At 33.0% G+C, this 19507-nt stretch overlaps 3 protein-coding genes and 1 long non-coding RNA gene across 9 annotated transcripts; 1 reads left to right on the top strand and 3 right to left on the bottom strand.

The window, feature by feature from the left end:
• Positions 1–1863: 1863 nt before the first annotated feature.
• LOC131183452 (uncharacterized) lies at positions 1864–2383 on the bottom strand. Its single transcript, XR_009151524.1, has 2 exons — positions 2246–2383; positions 1864–2110 (listed from the first exon to the last, which is right to left on the bottom strand). It is a non-coding gene; the product is annotated as an uncharacterized LOC131183452 (long non-coding RNA).
• An 820-nt stretch (positions 2384–3203) lies between these two features.
• LOC110669182 (protein yippee-like At4g27745) lies at positions 3204–4921 on the top strand. 2 transcript variants are annotated; one of them, XM_058154060.1, is made up of 4 exons: positions 3204–3338; positions 3579–3711; positions 3821–3931; positions 4397–4921. In XM_058154060.1, exons 3-4 carry the CDS (start codon positions 3839–3841, stop codon positions 4622–4624), a joined length of 321 nt encoding a protein of 106 aa, XP_058010043.1. In that variant the 5' UTR covers positions 3204–3338; positions 3579–3711; positions 3821–3838; the 3' UTR covers positions 4625–4921. The 2 variants fall into 2 exon arrangements, with proteins under 2 accessions (XP_058010043.1, XP_058010044.1); XM_058154061.1 differs by having other exon boundaries at positions 3325–3343.
• A 207-nt stretch (positions 4922–5128) lies between these two features.
• On the bottom strand, positions 5129–7983 carry LOC110669183 (pentatricopeptide repeat-containing protein At2g13600). Its single transcript, XM_058154059.1, has one exon. The coding sequence runs from the start codon at positions 7911–7913 to the stop codon at positions 5358–5360; it is 2556 nt and encodes an 851-aa protein (XP_058010042.1). The 5' UTR covers positions 7914–7983; the 3' UTR covers positions 5129–5357.
• Positions 7984–8642: 659 nt separating this feature from the next.
• Positions 8643–13642, bottom strand: LOC110669176 (transcription initiation factor TFIID subunit 7). 5 transcript variants are annotated; one of them, XR_002497637.2, is made up of 7 exons: positions 13438–13642; positions 12952–13067; positions 10946–11079; positions 10736–10855; positions 10038–10107; positions 9300–9530; positions 8643–8894 (listed from the first exon to the last, which is right to left on the bottom strand). XR_002497637.2 is itself a non-coding variant. In XM_021830685.2 (6 exons), exons 2-6 carry the CDS (start codon positions 13064–13066, stop codon positions 9367–9369), a joined length of 603 nt encoding a protein of 200 aa, XP_021686377.1. In that variant the 5' UTR covers position 13067; positions 13401–13642; the 3' UTR covers positions 9075–9366. The 5 variants fall into 5 exon arrangements, 4 of the variants coding, with proteins under 4 accessions (XP_021686377.1, XP_021686380.1, XP_021686379.1 ...); XM_021830685.2 differs by lacking the exon at positions 8643–8894 and having other exon boundaries at positions 9075–9530; positions 13401–13642; XM_021830688.2 differs by lacking the exon at positions 8643–8894 and having other exon boundaries at positions 9075–9530; positions 10946–11076; positions 13401–13642.
• Between the last annotated feature and the right edge of the window lie 5865 nt (positions 13643–19507).

The raw sequence follows: 19507 nt of genomic DNA, 5'->3' as shown, positions 1-19507 counted from the left end.
ATGATGCAAAGACTACTTGTGCATTGCACTCCAATCTATTGTACAAATTGCCAAGTAACAAATGCTCTCCAATCCTCTCATACAAAGTGTTTCTCTCATATATAAATGAAGAGGGAATAAGTCCCTTATATACATAGCTAGCTGTCCCAAAGATGCCCAATAAGTGGCTGAACTTGTGTCACTCTTAAGCACTAAAATATTCATGGGGAAGGGTGAGTCATCATGGTGGACATGGGGAGGCATCTGCTCACGCCACCTAGCCCTCCTTGCCGCTGGAATTTGAAAAGGGGAGGGAAACTTAGGTGCCCAACCTGCTGGGCCCCATTTGGTTGGCTCCACATGGCGGGACTCCTTCCCTCCAAGTCCCACGCTGCATGGCTGAAGTTTGCCATGCACGTTGGTTCACTCCACCAGCTCATGTGCTGCCCAACCTGCACTCATCACATGCGCTGGGCCACTTAGCCAGCTGGACTTCATAGTGCGCCTCCACTATCTCAATTCCCATGAACAAGTGACAAGCTTCACGTGATGTCTTCCCATGCCATGCAGTTCACGTCCCTTCTCCACTAAGTCCATGCGCACAATTAAGCTTCATATGGGCAGCCAGCAAGCAGAAAATATTTAGACATTCGGGAGCAACAAAAAGAGAGTAACACGCAGTAGAGACTAGTGCCTAAAATAGAGAACGACCAAAGAAAAAGGAAAAAGGTAACCACTCAGTGTTTGGTTCAATTTTTCCCTACAATCTTAACTTTATAAATAACTTTTAATAATTTTTAAATTAAATATTTGTATCAAAATTTATACACTTATTATTTTAATTATTTACACACAGTCAGCGACAGAGCTAGAATTATAATTTAGGGAGGACTAATTAAAATACATAATTTGTTAATAAATTACTTATTTAGATATTGATTGAAGGAATTAAATAAATAATAATGATAACCATTTCATAACTATAAAATAAAATTTATATAAAATTATTATTAAACTCACTTAAAGTTTTTAAAATCCTTAAGATCTCATACTCATCAAAATTAATATAAGAATAGAAAAAAAAAATTTTAAATTATCATTAAATCCTTGAAAATTTTTAAAATTTCAGGGGAGCCCAATGCCTCCCTTGGCTCATCTCAGACTCCGTTTCTGCACATAGTAATTATCTTATATGAATTTTTATATAAATATTTAATTTAATAATTTTCAGCATAATTTAAAGATGATTACCATTATAACTTAAATAGAAAATTGGTAAACATCTAGCCAAAATTTCATTCTTATCACTGTATAAATAAGGTAAAGTTTCATAAATAAGTATACAAATAAAATACTCACTTCTATTATATTGAATACTTAATTCATAATCTTATTACTGACTTGAGTGTCGGAGTGGTTGCCAATCACCACCGGCTTTTACTTATTTTTTAATTTTCAGAAAACTCTCAATCCGATTAGATCCAATATCTAAAAAATTTACGGCAACATCAATTATTTTATTATTAATTTGTCATTTTATGTTTAATGTTAAAATTAGCATCGATTCCACTCTGTTGCCATCCTTAATAATTCAATAATATAAATAATTTAATATTTTTATTAAATTTTATAAATTTTTACATTAATATCATTAAATTAGTAATTTTTAATTAATTAAATTTTAATTAAAATTTAAAAACAATTCGAATATTATCAAGAGATGACTTTTTTTTTTTTTTTCATTTGACTTCAGTTGGCTTTCAAATCAACTTCTTTATAAAAGTACAAATAATTTCAATATCATTAAATCAAAATTTATTAATGAAAAAACATATTTAATGCATGTCATTAATAATTGAATAATCAAATTTTTATCTTTGCGTGACAAAAGTGTAATATTATTTTCTAAAAATTTGACAACAATTAAATTTTTTCCCAAAGATAATAATTTCATTTTCAGAACAATGAAAATCTTCAGTAGATGAAGAAAATGCTAAGAGCAAAGGATAAAAGGACATAAATGGTGTTTGCCGGCGTCCCATTCGCACCTTCTTGAGCTAATCTCCTGGTCTGCACCTCGTGATCCACCGCCTCAGCTTCTCCTCTCAAACATGCGCCATCGAATATGAACCTGCAAGAGGAGAATACAGAACAAGAACAAACAACACAAGAAAAACCAGCACAAATCTCTTAAGAAAACCCTCTCCAAGTAAGCACATAGATTTATCAAACGAAAAATAGCCACAAAACTATATACAATTCATACTACAGTGAGGGGAGGGTTAAACCTACAACCACATAGAGAGAAGGAGTCCCTCTGAGTTGGGGAAAGCCGATAAGTGCAGCAGAGACGAGTGCCTAAAATAGAGAACGACCAAGGGAAAAGGAAAAAGGTAACCACTCAGTGTTTGGTTCAATTTTTGCCCTACAATCTTAACTTTATAAATAACTTTTAGTAATTTTTAAATTAAATATTTTATCAAAATTTATACACTTATTATTTTAATTATTTACGACGGCCGCTAAAATTTTAATTTAGGGTGATCAATTAAAATATATAATTTTATTTATTTAAATATTAATTAAAATAATTAAATAATTAATGATGATAATCATTTCATAATTATAAAATAAAATTTATATAAAATTATTATTAAATTCACTTAAAACTTTTAAAATCCTTAAAATTCATACTTATCAAAATTTAATATAAAAAATGAAATTTTTTATTTTAAAACTTATCAATAAATTCTTAAAAATTTTTAAAATTTCAGGGACCTAATGCATCCTTGGATTTCAATGTACACCAATATCTCAGACTTCGCCTCTGCACATAGTAATTATCTTATATGGATTTTTATGAAAATATTTAATTTAATAATTTTAATTTATTTTTTTATTAGATCAAAATCATATTAATTACACTTTAATTTTTTTCCATTTTATTATTTATCTCATAACTATACCATCAAAAGTTAAAATTAAAAAAATTTTCAATTTTGAAAAGGAAATTTGATTGTGGTAAAGTCAGTGATGTTTCTAAGAAATTTCTTTTAGCAATGTCTGCGTTTTACTATTAGTCGGTGCTAAGTCTAAATTTCTTCAAGTCACCAAAATTCTAAATTTCACCAACCAAGCAATGGACTAGGGTTTTCTTCAATTCATGTTTTTCTTTATTATTATTATTATTATTATTATTTGACTTGTTGGATTTCAATGTACACATCAGATCGTAATCCACTTCTATTATATAATGATCATTGAATACAGTATAAATTTTGGTTTTCTTCTCTCTCCTTACCCACTGAATCAGTTGCAAGGTTTTTGTAGCAAGTTTCTACGTTTCTTTGTCTTCTTCAGTTGGGTACTTAATATTTTTAATAAATTATAATAATACAGTGACATGATTATTTTTTTTTATGAATCTTGTAGTTTTACTCTTTCATTGCAATACTGTCTCTATCATAATCAAAACCCACTTTTTTTTTTCTCTCTTGAATTATTATATTTTGATTAGCTAATTCTAATCTTACATGGAATCTTTTCTTAACCCTGTTCTAATCTTTCACGCTAACCCTCCTTTCTCTTTTTGTTGGCAGACTTTTGGGTTATTATTGAATTTCATTGTTGGCAAAGAATATATTCCTTCTGTGACTCTTGTTTTGATCATATGCAGTAAAAGAACTGCAACTTTGCTTTCCACTTTCCATCTCTTGGGAATTTTTCTGCTTTGTGAGTGATCACTTGTGCTTTTGTTGTATTGGGTTTTGTTGAATTTAGCTGAGTTGTTTGTGTGATTTAATTTTCTTTTTTGGATTTTTTTTTTCTTGGTATTTATTAGACCTGAAATTGTTCATTAATGGCGGAATTGGTGGGTCCTCGACTGTACAGCTGTTGTAATTGTCGAAACCATGTTTCTCTTCATGATGATATAATTTCCAAGGCTTTTCAGGTGAAGAACTTGAATCCCTTAAATCATTTTCTTTTCTAGATTTTCTAGCTGTTTGTTGTAGAAATTGATCAATCAATTATGACGCTTGCTGTTGTATTTCTTTCTGTGATGTGGGTTTCTGTGTATATGATCATTTGATTGAAATGGCAAAATGTTATAGCAATTGTTATTGGTGGGGGCTTTCCTTTATGATCATTCGATTGAAGGGCTTGGGTGCTGAAATGAACCCATGACCCTCACCTGGAGTAAAGTTCAGGTGTACCTGATTGGTTTTTTCTGTCTTGAGAAATGGAAACAACAATAAGGAGAAGAAATTTTCATTTGGGATTGCTTTCAGTTAAATCTTGCATTGCAGGTTTGATCTAGTTACTCAGTTTTGTTCACCCTTTCAACTTCTAGAGGTTATTTTAATGGTAGGAAGTTATAAGAAGTGTTCAACAATCCCTTCTATCATTTTGTTCATAGGGAAAAAATGGCAGAGCCTTTCTGTTCTCCCACGCGATGAATATCATTGTGGGAGCTAAAGAAAATCGGCATCTCCGAACGGGTCTCCATACTGTTGCTGATATCTGTTGTGCTGATTGCCGTGAGGTTTTGGGTTGGAAGTACGAGCGAGCTTATGACGTATCTCAGAAGTACAAGGAAGGGAAATTCATTCTTGAGAAGTCAAAGATTGTTAAGGAAAACTGGTAGCAACTGGCTGAGATCCTCCTTCAACTTGTTCCACCATTGATTGTTAAGCATATAAACCTTGGTAATGCTCATGTTGTACAGAAATTGTTCATGGAATTGAATTTGTCATTGTTTATCTATGTTCATTCTTGCCGTGTTCCATATGTGAAAGATGTTTGAAGTCTGGAAAAAATTATTTTCCCAGAAGCCTGTTGTTGCTGATATTGTTGCTCCGGTGTTCTATCTCATTAAGTTAATTGACTGGAACTCCTGTATAGAAATTACAGAAATAATGAGAAAAGTCTCATGTTTATATCCTTTCATTTCGCATCTGCATGGAAATTATCTGGTGAAGCCAATGTATGTACAACGAATTCACCAAAACTATTGGCTATGGTGGAACCATCCACAATTAATGGTTAGAATAAAACCGAACATACATTGGTTTCACTGAAAATTTTTTGGTTCAGTGTAGAATGTAGTGCGACTGTTGTGCTTAGGTTTTGAATTTGAAGTGTGGGATGATTTAGTAGAGCTTCTTTAATGCAATTTCCTATTCATAAAAATATACATTGTTGTCCTGTTTGTAGACATTCATCTGTTGTTTGCAGCAATTGTTAGTCGTAAACGAGAATTGGTGCACCATACACAGGACAAAATGGCATTGTAAGGTACCCTGGGCAGACTCTGTTCTTATGTACAAAATGATTCAAAGTATTCTCATCCTAGCTTGTTTCAATGTAGAGCTAGTTAGCTACCTACTTGTTTTCATATGAAAGGCCAAGACATTTAAAGTAGTGTAGATCTCTTCTGTTCTCTTGTGAGATCTATCACATGCAACAAAGGAATGGACTTCATCCCTGTCCTCAATCCAACTGCATCCAGGGCTCTTGTTCAGTCCTCTATCCTTCATCATCTGTCTTATTCTTGCAAGGTCAGACCATCTCCTTGCATAAGCATATAAATTAGCCAATAAAACATAATTTCCAGTATTATTTGGTTCTAACTCTATGAGCCTCTCTGCAGCAATTTGGCCTAACTCAACATTACCATGAATAACACAGCCTCCAAGTAAAGCTCCCCACAGAACTGAGTCAGGTTCCATGGGCATGGGCATTTTTTTAATAACCTCGTAAGCTTCATGTACCTGTCCCGAACGGCTAAGGAGATCAACCATTGAAGTATAGTGTTTTAATTCAGGTTTCACGTTATAACATCCCATCAAATTGAAAAACTCATGGCCAGTCTCCACTGATCCAGCATGCACACATGAAGAAAGAACAGATAAGAAAGTCACTTCATTGGGTTGAAAACCAGTGGCCAGCATTCTTCGAAAGAGAGCTATCCCCTCTTCCCCATGTCCGTGCATGGCATATGCAGTAAGCATGGCATTGTGGGATACCAAATTGGGGTTTGATATTCTATCATACACCAACACCGCATCCTTTATACTTCCACCCTTTGAATACATATCCACAAGGGCTGCTCCTACATGGACATCAGAGTCATAACAACATCTAATTGAGTGCGCATGAACCTGTTTCCCTCGCTTAAGAGTGGCCAACCTCGAACATGCAGCTAGAATAATTCCAACTGTGTAAATATCAGGCCTTATATTTAGAGTCTGCATTTCAGAGAACAACTCAATAGTTAAGCCCAAGTGTCCATTGTCCAAATAAGCTGCAAGAATACCATTCCACGTATATATGTTTGGCTCGTAGCCATCCTCTCTCATCTTTTCAAGTAGGTTTCCAATTATTCCGTTCTGGTTGCAGCGGGCATAGCCAGAAATCAGAACGTTCCATGTTGGTATATCTCTTTCAATTACCTCATCAAAAGCCATCTGAGCAGCCCGTAGGTCTTGGCATTGAGAGTACATTTCTACCAGAGCTCCACCTACAAAGGTATTTGATTGCAAGCCCTTAACAATGGCATGACAATGTATTTCCTTTCCTAGTCTCAACGAAGCCATATCAGCACAAACAGTCAAAACACTCCCTAAAGTAAAAGAATCAGGTTCAATTCCTTCTACTTTTAGCAAGTCCTGAAACATATTCAAGGCTTCATCAAACAGGAAGTTATCCACATATCCTGAAATCATAGAGTTCCATGAAATTAGATCCCTTTTTAACCCTGTAAGCTCCATATGATCAAAGAGGTCGCTAGCCTTGGAGACTTCTCCACTCTCACAACAACCAACAATCATTGTATTATAAGAGACGCCATTTTTCAATGAAAACTTTGAAAAGATCTTAAATGCATTGTCCATATCACCACACCTCCTATACACATCAACTAATCCATTCACAACAAAAGGGTTAGACATAAATCCATGTCTTGTGACATAGCCATGGAATTTTTTACCAAGGCTAAGCTTTTGTAGTCTAGCACAAGCTGGAAGAACACTTGCCAGAGTTCGCGCATTTGGTTCAATCCCTTCTGCTAGCATTCTAAATAGCAGCTCCATGGCTTTCTCATCATAACCATTCTGAGCAAACCCCCCTATTACTGCACTCCAAGAAACAAGATTCGGCATTGAATTACCTGAAAATTTCATTTTCTCCAGAAACTCCAATGCCTCATAAACCATGCCATTAGAAGCACAAGCCGTAATGACAGAATTCCATGACACAGTATCTGTCCGTGGCATCAGTGTTAAAACTTTCTTGGCATCCTCTAAACTTTCACATTTACCATACATATCTATTAAAGCATTAGCCACATAAATATTAGAAAAAAACTGATATTTTATCACCATCCCATGCAATTGCCTTCCTAGTTCTACCGTGCCAAGGCCACTACATGTATTGAACGCTACTGGAAACACAAAGAATTCCAATCCTAAATCTTCCAACAGTAATTCTCGAAAGAGTGAAAACGCTTCCTCAAAGAGTCCATGATTAGAATAAGCAGTGAGAATAGCCAACCAAGAATACAAACTTCTAAGAGGCATTATCTCGAACAACAAATCTGCAGATTCCAAGCAACCGCACCTCGCATACATTTGAAGCAACTTGGTCTGCAAAAACTCATGCCCATAAAACCCAGTTTTGATGGATTGCACGTGAACTTGTTTCCCTAAATTTGGGCATTTACAGGAGTCGAGAACTGAAGCATATATGCTGGAATTTACAGGTTTAGTGTACAGAACGGAGACATGAGAGTGGTTAGTTAGCTGAGGAGCTTGTGTTGGTGCTTGAAAGGGAATGCAGGAGAGCTTGTGAGGATTGTTGGAGTCATTAATGGGTGGCGATGGCGGCAGTAATGGTGCAGAGATCGACTCAAAAAGCTGGGCGGGCATCTTGGCCATGGCTATCTAGCCAGCGAATGGAAAGGCGATGGTTCAAGGAAGCTCACACTTGTTCATGGGACGGGATTTAAAAATATATATATAATAAAAAAAAAACAAAAATTTTAAAAATCCTTGCAATAAGATTTAATTTAATTCAAATATTTATTTATTTGAATTTTTTTATATGGAAGTGATGCAAATATTTTATCTAAATTAATTTTAGATTTTAAATAGAAAATTTTATTAAATTTTGATTTTGATTTAGTTTTAAATCAAAATTAAATGGGATAATAAAAAAATTTCAGAAATTTGAGATTTATAATAATTTTATTTTAAATTTTTTTAATAAAAATATCTTAAATTTTAAATTTTTTATAATTATATTTTCTTATCTATTTTACCGTATTTTTTTAATTGTATTATAAACTATTTTTTTTTATAAATATACTTTAAATTTTGAAATTCTTTATAATTAGACTCTACTTAGTAATTGCCCTATTAAATGTTAATAAAAGAGTTAGATTATCACTTTTAATATCCAAATTAAAATTAATTAAATCCAATTTATAATAAAATAAACCCTAATTAATGAGCCATGTTTTAAGATTATCAGGATAAAAAATATCACAAATATTATGATTTGTCCAGATGATGAATGATGGTCGAAAGAGATTGTATATTTTAATGCAATAAGAAAGAAATAAATGTGTTGATCAAAGTGAAAGCAATTGATTCAATTTCGCACTAAAATAAAAAAAATTCCCTTCTAAAAAAATTTAAAAATTTTAATCGTTTTATTTGATCAAAAATTGGACAGAATTAGAAGGGAACGCCCAACCAATTATGATCCCCCAGCCCTGAAAATAGACCATAACGGAGTCTCCCTCCGAGTCCCAGACAACATATTCCGCAACAAGATACATGTTTTGCACTTTCAAACTTAACAATTTTGAGCATGTTCATTCCAATGTTGGTGAACCTTCCATAATGCTATATAGCCTGCAGTGCAAGACAACTTTCAGCAGAGATCAGAACATTCCTGTTAAGCCATGTGTTTGTTAAGGCTTAACAAGGGTGTTTGGAAAGTGAGAAAGAGAGGGAAAGTAAGAGAGAAAGAGGGAGAGATGAGACCACAGAGGGAAGAGAGTAGAAGAGAAATATGGTGCAGAAGGAGAAAGATTAAAGAAGATAGACATTGTATTGATTTTCTTCAGTGAAAGAATACAGCTCAGTTCTCTTTTAAACAAGTGACCGCTAAAGTTCCATTACTATGATCTGATAATACACCAATAACAACAGTTGCTAGCCCACATCCTTACCCTAAGGTTACAAATTCTCATTGTGTTTCAATATTTGCACAGAACAAAAGGAATCTATAACTTATACATAGGACAGAGATCATACCCTCATTTCCAACTCAGATGACCATCCACCATTGTAAATGTAACAAGTTGAATGTAAGGCATTTTTATCATATTGAATCGTCTGATTCATCAGAATCACTTCTCTCAGGCTCCTCAGCATTAGCTACTGCCTCTTGAACATCAGGCTTTGCTGCAGGTGCAGGTGAAGTTTTCTTACTTGCTTTACGGGCATTCTGCTCAACATCTTCCTCTTGCTCATTCACTTCAACATGTATCCATACTATTAAGGATTAAACTGAGGATAAAATGAACAACCACAAAATCCCATCAAAACATAAAGTATAAAAGAGGTTGAAATCTTAAACACAATGATGCAGGACCTTGTTCTACTAGAGATTCTCCATCACACAAGCCTCTTATATTGCATTGTCGATTAGCTTCATATTAAGGCAATGGTAGGAGGTTTCACTATTAAGAAAATTTGAGATATTTTCCAAATCAAATTCAGTTTCCAATGAATACCGGTGCCATTCCATACATAAGCAGATATGCTCAAGTTGGTTATCTAGATGTTCAAGTAACAGGGAAGGCGGGAACCCAACCAAACCCAGTTTCAATGTGCTACATTCTCAGTCCCTTGTGCTTCTCTCTCTCTTCCCCTTTTTTCTAAATGATATATGCTATGTCACCAAAAAGCACCAACTACTGAGAGCTAAATATGGAATATCAGAACCTCTGGGATTTAACAATAAAGGTGAGAACAATAAAAAAAGGATATCAGCATTTTCAACTGTTCCACCAGCCATAATGTTCAGCAGATCTTTCTCCACACGCTGGACAAGCTCAGGCTGTAGAATGTAACACCACTATCATTAGTACAGACTATGCAAAGGAAAGAAAAAGGCACATTGTAATTTCAATAAAAACAGATCTGTTTATTTTGAACCACCTTACTTGAACCATTTCTTTGTAGTTGCAAAATGTCATTAGCAGGCAAATAAAAATATATGCTACAGTTGTAGCAACTTTTTCTTATAAAAAAGAATGGCTTAAAGATCAACTACACCCTTGTACTTATTAAAGGAGGTTCAGTTTAGCCCATTTTTAACTTTTTATCCAATTTAGTCTATAAGTTTCAATTTAAGCTCAATTTAGCCTAGAAATACATACATATAAAAAAAAATTTAGCTTCTTTATTTTTGAACTTAAATCAAGAAATTTAGTCCCAAAAAAAATAACAAATTAAACTTCTTAATTTTTTTTTATTTAAATCAAAATATCAAGAAATTTAGCCCGTAAAATTTGATTTTGGACTAAATCGAACTTAAATTGAAACCTGTTGGCTAATTTGGACAAAAAATTAAAAATGAGCTAAATTGAACTTTCCCAATAAGCACATAGGCTAAATTGAACATTTTGCCGAAAAAGAATTGATTCAATAACAAAGCTCTAAACAGTAATGAGGCCACTTTGTACATTTAGGTCTGGCTCCCTGCGAAATCTTCGTTTTCGAGCATCCCTCATAGGAGGAGTGAGTCCATGTCTGTACTCCACTACATCTGGAGCAATGTCACCTGCTTCTCTAACCATAATCATCTGTCAATAATAGTTGTAATTGCATTTAGAAATGAAGATTCATGCCTTTAAATAATAAGAAACCAAAAATCTTTTAATGAGCAAGCTTACCTGACCAACATCTGCAGTTTTGACTAGCGCACAGTCATCATAAGTTTTGTAGGACTCCACAACACAAGGAAGATCCAAGAGAGAAGCAGGAAAATGGTCATTGCCAATGACAAATGTGCCACTCCTGCCATCTTCTGCACAGAAAGATATTTACATTCAAGACTATACATGGGCGCATGGCAAATAAGAGACTGGAAGGCCACACAAAAAACAAGCCGAACCCATAACAGCACATGAAACTGGTGTCTTTAAAATCTCTTTCAAGTTTCACCGCAACGCAACAATCAGTAGTTTTCCCTCCTTTTGCTACAGCCTCATGCAGAGTTAATTTTGACAAATGTCACCTGTTATTCCTAGTGAACTCCTGAGAGCTATTTTTTCAACCTTAGTCCTTTTTAGCAACAAGCTTCTTACAGAGAATGTAGCAAGCAAAATGAAGTCAATGAGCAAAATGAGGTCAATGAGCAAAATGAGGTCAATGAAAGTGTAAATTTGGAAATGCCAAATGTTCAGAGTAATTGTAATCCAGACAGAAGTTCTATAGAATTGGTTACATTGTTCACAAAGTTATTTCTTTAGGTTTGATATAGATGAAGTGGGCAAATTATAATTTGCCAAGGCTAAGCTTTTGGTAGTAGCACACTTAAGTGCCAAAGACCACAAGGCATTAGGGACAAAGCACAAGCACACACCTAAGGGAAGTTAGATGCAGATCTTTCAAGTAAAATGTGTACTACTTTTTTTTATGAAAATGATTTATATAATGCTTAATTAGAAAATAGCTAAATAGACCTTTGTACTGATTTGTTTGGTCTATAAGCTACTAAAGAAAGGTTTAAACTGTCTAAAACTTCCATCCAATGGTTTCCAAAGCAATTAAGTAAAACAATCATCAAATCATGTAATCTTTTTTTGAACAACAAATCATGTAACCTTGAAGCATAGCTTTTTATATTCTTGCACTTGCAGAATATACGCAATCCTGTAGCAATGGCAATGAGGTTCTATCAAACATGAACAGTATTTTATTTTTTCCCCCCTGTTGGTTGTTTTGGAAAGAGTACAAATATAACTAGCAAATTATTTGGACCACAAATTGAGCTTCAAACAAGAGAGAATTGCACCCAGAAATCTCTTGGTCCCTATATAAGAACAATCAACGTCCCCTGCAGACTTATCGCAAATGCCAGTATATCTAATACGGGCAACGCCTCTTTTCACCTTCCATCAATGACACAACACAAAGAACACCTCATTTCAGCATCCATTAAATGTATGATAGAAAAGAAAGCTAGTGAGAGCAGTATCACTAAACATTTTGCTCAAGCAAATCACATTATAATATTCTTTAAGAACAGCGCATCATCAAATATAATCTCTGTGTAGCCATAATTCGTAATGTTTCCTTGGGTTCACAATCTTGTGGTCCAGAATTTAAAAAATCATCTCTTAAAGCTTAACTCCCTAGTCCTTTTATTGAATAGAACATGAAAACCACATAGTCAAATGTAACCGAGTCCTTGAGTACCCAATGTAACTAGTATTCTCAAATAATTATTTTCTAGAATGGAAAACTAGGAAGGAAACATGTCCTTTAAAGCTTCTGTACTATAAAAAAAAAAATGCATACAAGAAATAGAACTCTATTTATATACCTCACTTCCAGAAGCATGAAAGAAAATAAAATAAAATAAAACACAACAAAATCAAACCTGTAAAATAGATCAAAGGAAGAAAGCCAACATCACTATCGATTGAATTGAGTGTATAACAGTACCACCTCAACCCAATACATGCTGAAATGCAGAAAATAATTAATGCAAACAACTCCAATTATTTTGACTTGGGAATAATAATCTTACAAATACAAAGAGCAAAAGCAGCATCCAATAGAATAATAAGAGAAAACAGATAAACAAATTAAAACCCCATGGTATTCATGTCAATATCAAAATGTTAAAACTTCCCAAATGCAATGCAATGCAAGGAAAGAAGTGTAATCTCACCAGAAAAAGACAAATCCAATGATTGATCTTCAGAAGAAGAAGCACTTTCACTCAAAAGACGATCCAACCGCTCCGCTATGGAAGGTGGGACTCTTAGTATGAACTGCTCCTCCATGCTACAAAACAAACCAATCATATCAATTTATACTTCACTAAATCATCCCAATAAAATTCTTCTCCTCAGCAATCCATACACACATCAAAGTTCAAGCGCTGGCTACAACAAGATATTAAAAGTCTACAAATCTCTGCTCCTCAGCAAGTCTCTGTTTATGGGTATAGGAGATTCTTCCAAAATCAGAATTAACGTCAATCAATGGGCATACAAGACATATCCAATAAACTAAAAAAAGGGTATTGTGCAAATCAGAAGAAAATCTAAAATCCCAATACCAATCCAATAACCATTCATGCTAACATTCATAGCTATATAAAAACAATTAAAATACCTTTAAAACCCATGAGAGAGAGAGAGAGAGATTGTACTTGAAGTAAGGGAAAGGATAGAGATGTGATGTTCTTCCTACTCTTCGCTGTTCACCTCAACTGTGTATCAACGAGATTGATTGCAACATCAAAGGAGTTTCTAGGTTTTGAAGCCTTTTGTTTATTGCAAAATGGGTGAGCAGGAGAAAAGCAGAGCAGATATGGCAAATCAAAAGTAATCTCCACCAGTGTACAAACAGTATTCCAAGAATATATTTTTATGTTTATCATTTTAATTAAAAAAATAATTATTAATTAATTGAATACATATTTAAAATATATCGCGAGTAAATTCTTGGCATTAAAATAATAACAAATTATAATTTTAAATAGAAAAATAAAATTAAAAATAATCTAATTTTAGATAGTATAATTTTATATATTTAAAAATTGAAAATATTGCATTTTAATTTATTAAATAAATATAATTTTTAAATATTATTTATCAGATATATCTATTATTTTGTATTTAATTTTTTTCAAAATTAAAAATTTGGAATTAAACTTTCAAATAAAAAGTTTATATATGCATATATGTGTCTATAATTTTAATTATTCTTATATTAATAATTTAGTGAATAAAATATTTTATTTAAAATTAAAATAATTTGAATATAAAACTTAATAATATATTAGAAAACTTTTTTTCATAACTTTTTATACTTATTTATATATTTATATAAATATAATTATTTTTAAACATATTTTAAGTAAATTGTAAAATCTTATAATATATATATATATATATAAAGTTTAGCCTGTAAAATGGTTCCACCACAGTGTGTCACCCGTGTTAATAAGAAGTTTTAAACAAAACTTTCTTTTTTTTATATATAAAATTATCTTATCATATTAATTATTAACTTTTTATTTAAATCTATTCAAATTTCAACTATCAAAATTTTATCTTATAAAAAAATAATTATTTAAAATTCTTTTTATTACGTCTTTTAAAAATTTTTAAATTTAAATATATATTTTAAATTTTTTTTATTTAAAATCTAAAAATTTTAATAATAATACTTTAAAAATTATCACGCTATATATGTATTCTTTTTATTTTATTTAACTTTTCATAATATAAATAATTTATTAATCAATTTATTTTAAAATTTGAGCCTTATAAATGACTCTACGAGAGGGTGTCAGCATATCCTAGTTTTTTGAGAATTTTAAAATTCATAAGTTTATTCATAAATTTTAAAAAATAAATTTTAAAAATATTTTTTAATTTAAAGTCTAAAAATTTTTCTAATGATATTTTAAAGATTGTCATGTTTTGACCCTTTTTTTTTTACTTTATTTCTCATTTTATCGGTACATGACTATGTTAATTAATTTAAAAAATAATAAAAAAATCTACTAATAACTTATTTATTTATCAACACTTGAAACAAAATTATAGTTAATTAAAAATTTTATCATAACAAAATCTTATAATGTGCTTATGAAAATAAAAAAAAAAACATAATAATTTTATTTAAAGAATATAAAATATTTAAAATTTTATTTTAATTTATCTTCTTTATTTTATAGGTGTATAGAATTTAAAAATTTTGGTCATATTTAAATTTTTTTTATTTTTAATAGAATTTACAAAATTTAAAAATATTTAAATTTTATTTTATTTTATTTATTTTATTAATGTATAAAAATTTTAAAATATAAAATATTTAAAATTTAAATAAAATAATTAGATGTTTGGTTTATATCATTATTCGGAAATATTTTTTTAATTATTAATTATATAAATGTTTAAATTTAAAATATTAAATAAAGTATAACTAAATTAATTTTTTTTAAATTATCTTTTTATTTTAACTAATCTCCTAACAAGATTATATATAAACATTTTATATATAATTATTTAATTTATCATTTATTTCTTTAGCAATTATTAGTGTGGCTTCTATTGCAGCTTTAATCAATAAGTAAAGTGTCATAAATTTTGAATCGTTTTTAAATACATATCCTGTAAAACGTATAGAAAACTCTTCTAATTTAAGAATTGAATCAAATGCAAGCATTTTCAGTACACACAGACTGTCAGGAGAAGCTCCAAGTCAAGTAGAGTTGTCTGAAGTGGTGGATGATTGTGAAAGAAACTTATTATGAGCATATTCAATAAGTTAATAGAATTTTGAATTTAGATAAGACAAGGGTAACATTTTGAAAAGAATGCTTAATTGAATTTAAAATTTCATTTTAACTTATATTTTTTTATTATAAATATATATATCTAAAAGGTGAATATTCAAAATCAAAATTTGAGTTTTTAACATTAATTAACACTTGACATAATTAAAAATAAATAAAATTTATTTGAAAATATAAAATTGTAACACCATAAATTTTTAAATTTATTATTTTGTGAGTAATATTAATATTTTTATTTTATTTAAATTTTAGGAAATTATTTGAAATTTTTTGGATTTTAGAAATCGGATTTGATTTCCCGAAAATATAAAACTTTGATAATTTTTATAAATTAATTTAAAGACCACATGGCAAAACTAAAAATATATTTGGAGTTTACGAATTTTTCTGAGTTTCCTAGAATTTTTTTCGGAATTTTTGGACCTCGTTTTCGGTCTCAAGGCAGAGTAAAATTTTAAAATTTTATATTCTGAATCGAACCGGCCGAATCGAACTGGACCGGATCGGACAAGCCGAATTGGGCCAGCTCCTCCTTCTTCTTCTTTTTCTTCTTTCCGCGCGCGTTTTCCTCTCTTCCTCTCTCTCCTGTTTTCTCTCTCCTCTCACCTCCCCTTGCCGGCTAGCCGCCACCCAACCTTCCCCACCGCCGGCTGGAAACAACACACGAAGACCCACCTGCGCGCGGGTGCAGTTTCGGCTTCCCGGCCGAAATCCAGCCGATCCGGCCACCGATTGGGGCGAGTCTTGTGTCAAACACCATCTACACCTCGAGAGCTTTCCATAGACACCAAGAACACCAAAATCCATCGAGCGGTTTGTCCAATTTTTATTCGGGAAGTTTTAGCCCATTTCGACTTTTGAACTAGATTTCTCGCAAACCATGAACCCCACTGTAACAACTAGAAAAAAAAAGGGGGGGATGGGATTTTGGCGTGTGACAGTAGTTTCCACTGTCACATGCCAGCTTTTTTTTTAAAAAAAAAAAAAAAATTTAAAAGAAAAAACGGGATGAGGAACCCCCCCACCCCCCATTTTCTCTTCTCTCCCTCTCCTTCCCTCTCTTCTTCTTCTTCTTCTTTCTTTTTTCGGTGACTGGTCGACGACCTCCCGAGCAGCTCCCCACCCGGCCGGCGACCCTCCGGCGACGGCCAGACACCAGAAACGGCGGCAAGAGAGGGAGAGGAGAGAGAAAATGCGCGCACAGTGGGCAGCGGCTTTCCGGAGCGATTTCGGCTTCATCCGACGTCTGATCAAGGCGATTCAGGTAGCGTTGGAAAGCTTGTTCCGAGAGCTTTCTTTTGATACCCATTTTGCAGCAAATGGAGGTCGGATGAGTGAGATATGGAGGAGAGAAGTTTCGGGTTTTTCAAGCTTTTTCGTCAGATCTACGACGATCCGACCGTTGGGTCGACGATCCGAGACCACCTATGGAATGAGGAAGAGGAGAGGAACATGGTGGTATGATCAGATCCTGCAAATGTCGCCTGCGACCGGCGACCAGCCACCGCGCGCGGTGGTTCCGGCGGTGGCTCCGGTGGGCTATGGAGATGATTTAACTTCCAGAGGCTTCCTCATAAATTTTTAGAATTTTTGAGACACAAATAAACTTCGGGTAAGACTATTTTCATTATTTCGCTGTCTGTGGAGCATAAATATAGTGTTTCTTAAACAGGAAAAATTGGAGAAAAATTCTAAGAAAAATATATGATGAAAGTAAAATTATTTGGAGATATTCTATGGTGTTAGTTGAATTTTTGAGTGATTGTAGAATATTTTTGAGAAATATGGATGGATTTTAATTAGATTTTTAGCATATGGGCATATAAGATTGTTTGAAATTAAGATGTTTAAATTTTATATGATTGGTTGAAGCTTGAGGATGGAGTTTTAAATATGTGAATATTAAATTGGGTTGAATTAAGAATATGTTAGCTGTTGGAAACTTATGAAATTGAGTAAAATTCTTAAATAAAATATTCATGGGTGACGAGAAAATTACAATTCATTTTGTAATAGCCTTATAATATTATTAAGGACCGCGGGGCAAAATTTTAGAATTTTTAGAGCTTGTTTGAGTGGATTTTTAAAAAAATGTCAATTATAGGGACTAAAACGTAATTTTTAAGATTTTAAGTATTGTCTGATTTGGAGGGCCCAGGAGGGGCCATGTGATATTGATGAGATGTGGTTGTAGAAATTAAGAATTTAGAAGTGTTATTTGAGCCTTTTTGCAGGTTGGGTAGGTCCCAGGTATAAGGGAAACTCTGCCTGATTTTCGGCATGAATTAGGCTGTCTATTGCCTCTTTAGAGTTTTATCTTAACTTAGTACTAATAAATTTATAATTTAATTATTAGGTGATCAAGATCAGCTATTTTTCTGCATCCAGCAGCCACAATAGTCATCGGTGTACTGTGAGTAAAATATTAATTTTAATTGTAATTTCGATATTATTATATGTTTAAGCATGCCCATGCATCACTTATATGTATGTATCTATGTAGTTAAATTCTAGGCACGTTTTATATTGCATTCATAACTGTTAAAGTGCCATGGATGTTGTTGTGGTAATTTGGAGCAGTGTGTGTGCGTTGGCGTGCGTGTGATGTGGTGTGTACTATGGATAGGACGGGTAGTCACGGCTTGAGATCTTCGCTGAGACCCGATCCTTCGGGGGTAGTCACGGCTTGAGTTCTTCGTTGGGACCTCGATTTGGTTTATTAAGCGAAAGTCCGGCTTGAGTTCTTCGCTGGCACTAGGTTGGATTTAAGAGAGCTGTATAGGGGATCAGCTCCCATATATTATGATTGATATTATTGGGTGTGTGAGTGCTCCAAATTACCTTTTTGCTGTTATGATGTGAATTTATTGTTGATGCTGCATTTCACTCTACAGGGTGCATTAGTTTTAGATAGTTATAGAGATTATGGTTAAAATTGATATTTTACTCTTTGAGTCGAACGCTCACTCCTGTTCAATATTTTTCCAAGCCACAGGAGGAGTTATTTTATAGAGCAACCTGTTTTCTTCCTCGCAGGTTTAACGTCGGTTATTTAATTGTTTTACTTTCTTTTCTAAATTTAAAAATCTAGAACTCCGCATGTGATAGTAATAGTGTGGACCTTATTAGGAATCGTGTTAATTTAAATTTTTCAGATTAATAAATGAAGATTTGTATGGTATTTAAACAGTTTGTAAAATGAGGTAACAGGGTTAAGCTGGGCTCCCCTAATTTTAGTCTCTGATGATTTCTGGGCTAAGTTGGCCCGAAATAAAATTATAATAGTTTATTTTAAATTATTTTTATATGCATATTGGGCCTAAATTGTGGGCTTGGTTATGGGTTGAGGAATAGTTAGGCTTACTACGGGCCTCGGGGGCTTTAGGCTGGCCCAGGTCCTAGTGCCGGTCCGGCCCATAGGTTGGGTCGTGACAAAGTTGGTATCAGAGCTTAGGCTCTAGATTCTTGGGAAAGAATATACTTGGGAGTGTAAAAGGAGTCTTGTTAGGATGTTACATGCGGAGTATAGGATTCTGTTTTGTCTTTTCTGTAATTCTTTGTTTCTAGATTCTGCGTTATACCTCGGGAAATATAAAAGTGCCTCAGTTAGTGTCTTGGTTTTCGTGGAGTACATAGAAACGTGAAATAGAGTTAGCAGACATGTTGAGGTTTGTCAAGAGGACACGTACTCCAATAAATACTATATTTCTGTCTGTATGGGTTTAAACGGTATGCCTATTTCGTGCAAGGCACGAGTACATAAAGGTGAGTCTTGAAAGTACAGTTGCCCTAGATAAGGATGAGGATACCACTGCTGGCAGTCATCAGTGGATGACCTAGTCAGAATAAGTTTATGATAATAGCATATTTAAGAGAGATAAGAGATTAAGAGACCTAGTCGATCAGGACGTAT

Source organism: Hevea brasiliensis, chromosome 9 (assembly GCF_030052815.1).
Source record: "Hevea brasiliensis isolate MT/VB/25A 57/8 chromosome 9, ASM3005281v1, whole genome shotgun sequence".
Lineage (NCBI taxonomy): Eukaryota > Viridiplantae > Streptophyta > Magnoliopsida > Malpighiales > Euphorbiaceae > Hevea > Hevea brasiliensis.
The sequence above is the reverse complement of the archived record's forward strand: the minus strand, read 5'-3'. Positions and strand labels throughout refer to the sequence as shown.

Excerpts from the sequence above, each read along its gene's own strand:
- LOC110669182 (XM_058154060.1), top strand. The coding sequence starts at position 3,839 with ATGGCGGAATTGGTGGGTCCTCGACTGTACAGCTGTTGTAATTGTCGA. Across the intron at positions 3,932-4,396 it reads TAATTTCCAAGGCTTTTCAG|GGAAAAAATGGCAGAGCCTT; the intron begins GTGAAGAACTTG and ends TTTTGTTCATAG.
- LOC110669183 (XM_058154059.1), bottom strand. The coding sequence starts at position 7,913 with ATGGCCAAGATGCCCGCCCAGCTTTTTGAGTCGATCTCTGCACCATTA.
- LOC110669176 (XM_021830685.2), bottom strand. The coding sequence starts at position 13,066 with ATGGAGGAGCAGTTCATACTAAGAGTCCCACCTTCCATAGCGGAGCGG. Across the intron at positions 11,080-12,951 it reads ATTGGATTTGTCTTTTTCTG|AAGATGGCAGGAGTGGCACA; the intron begins GTGAGATTACAC and ends CTTTCTGTGCAG. Across the intron at positions 10,108-10,735 it reads GCAGGGAGCCAGACCTAAAT|CCTGAGCTTGTCCAGCGTGT; the intron begins GTACAAAGTGGC and ends TACATTCTACAG.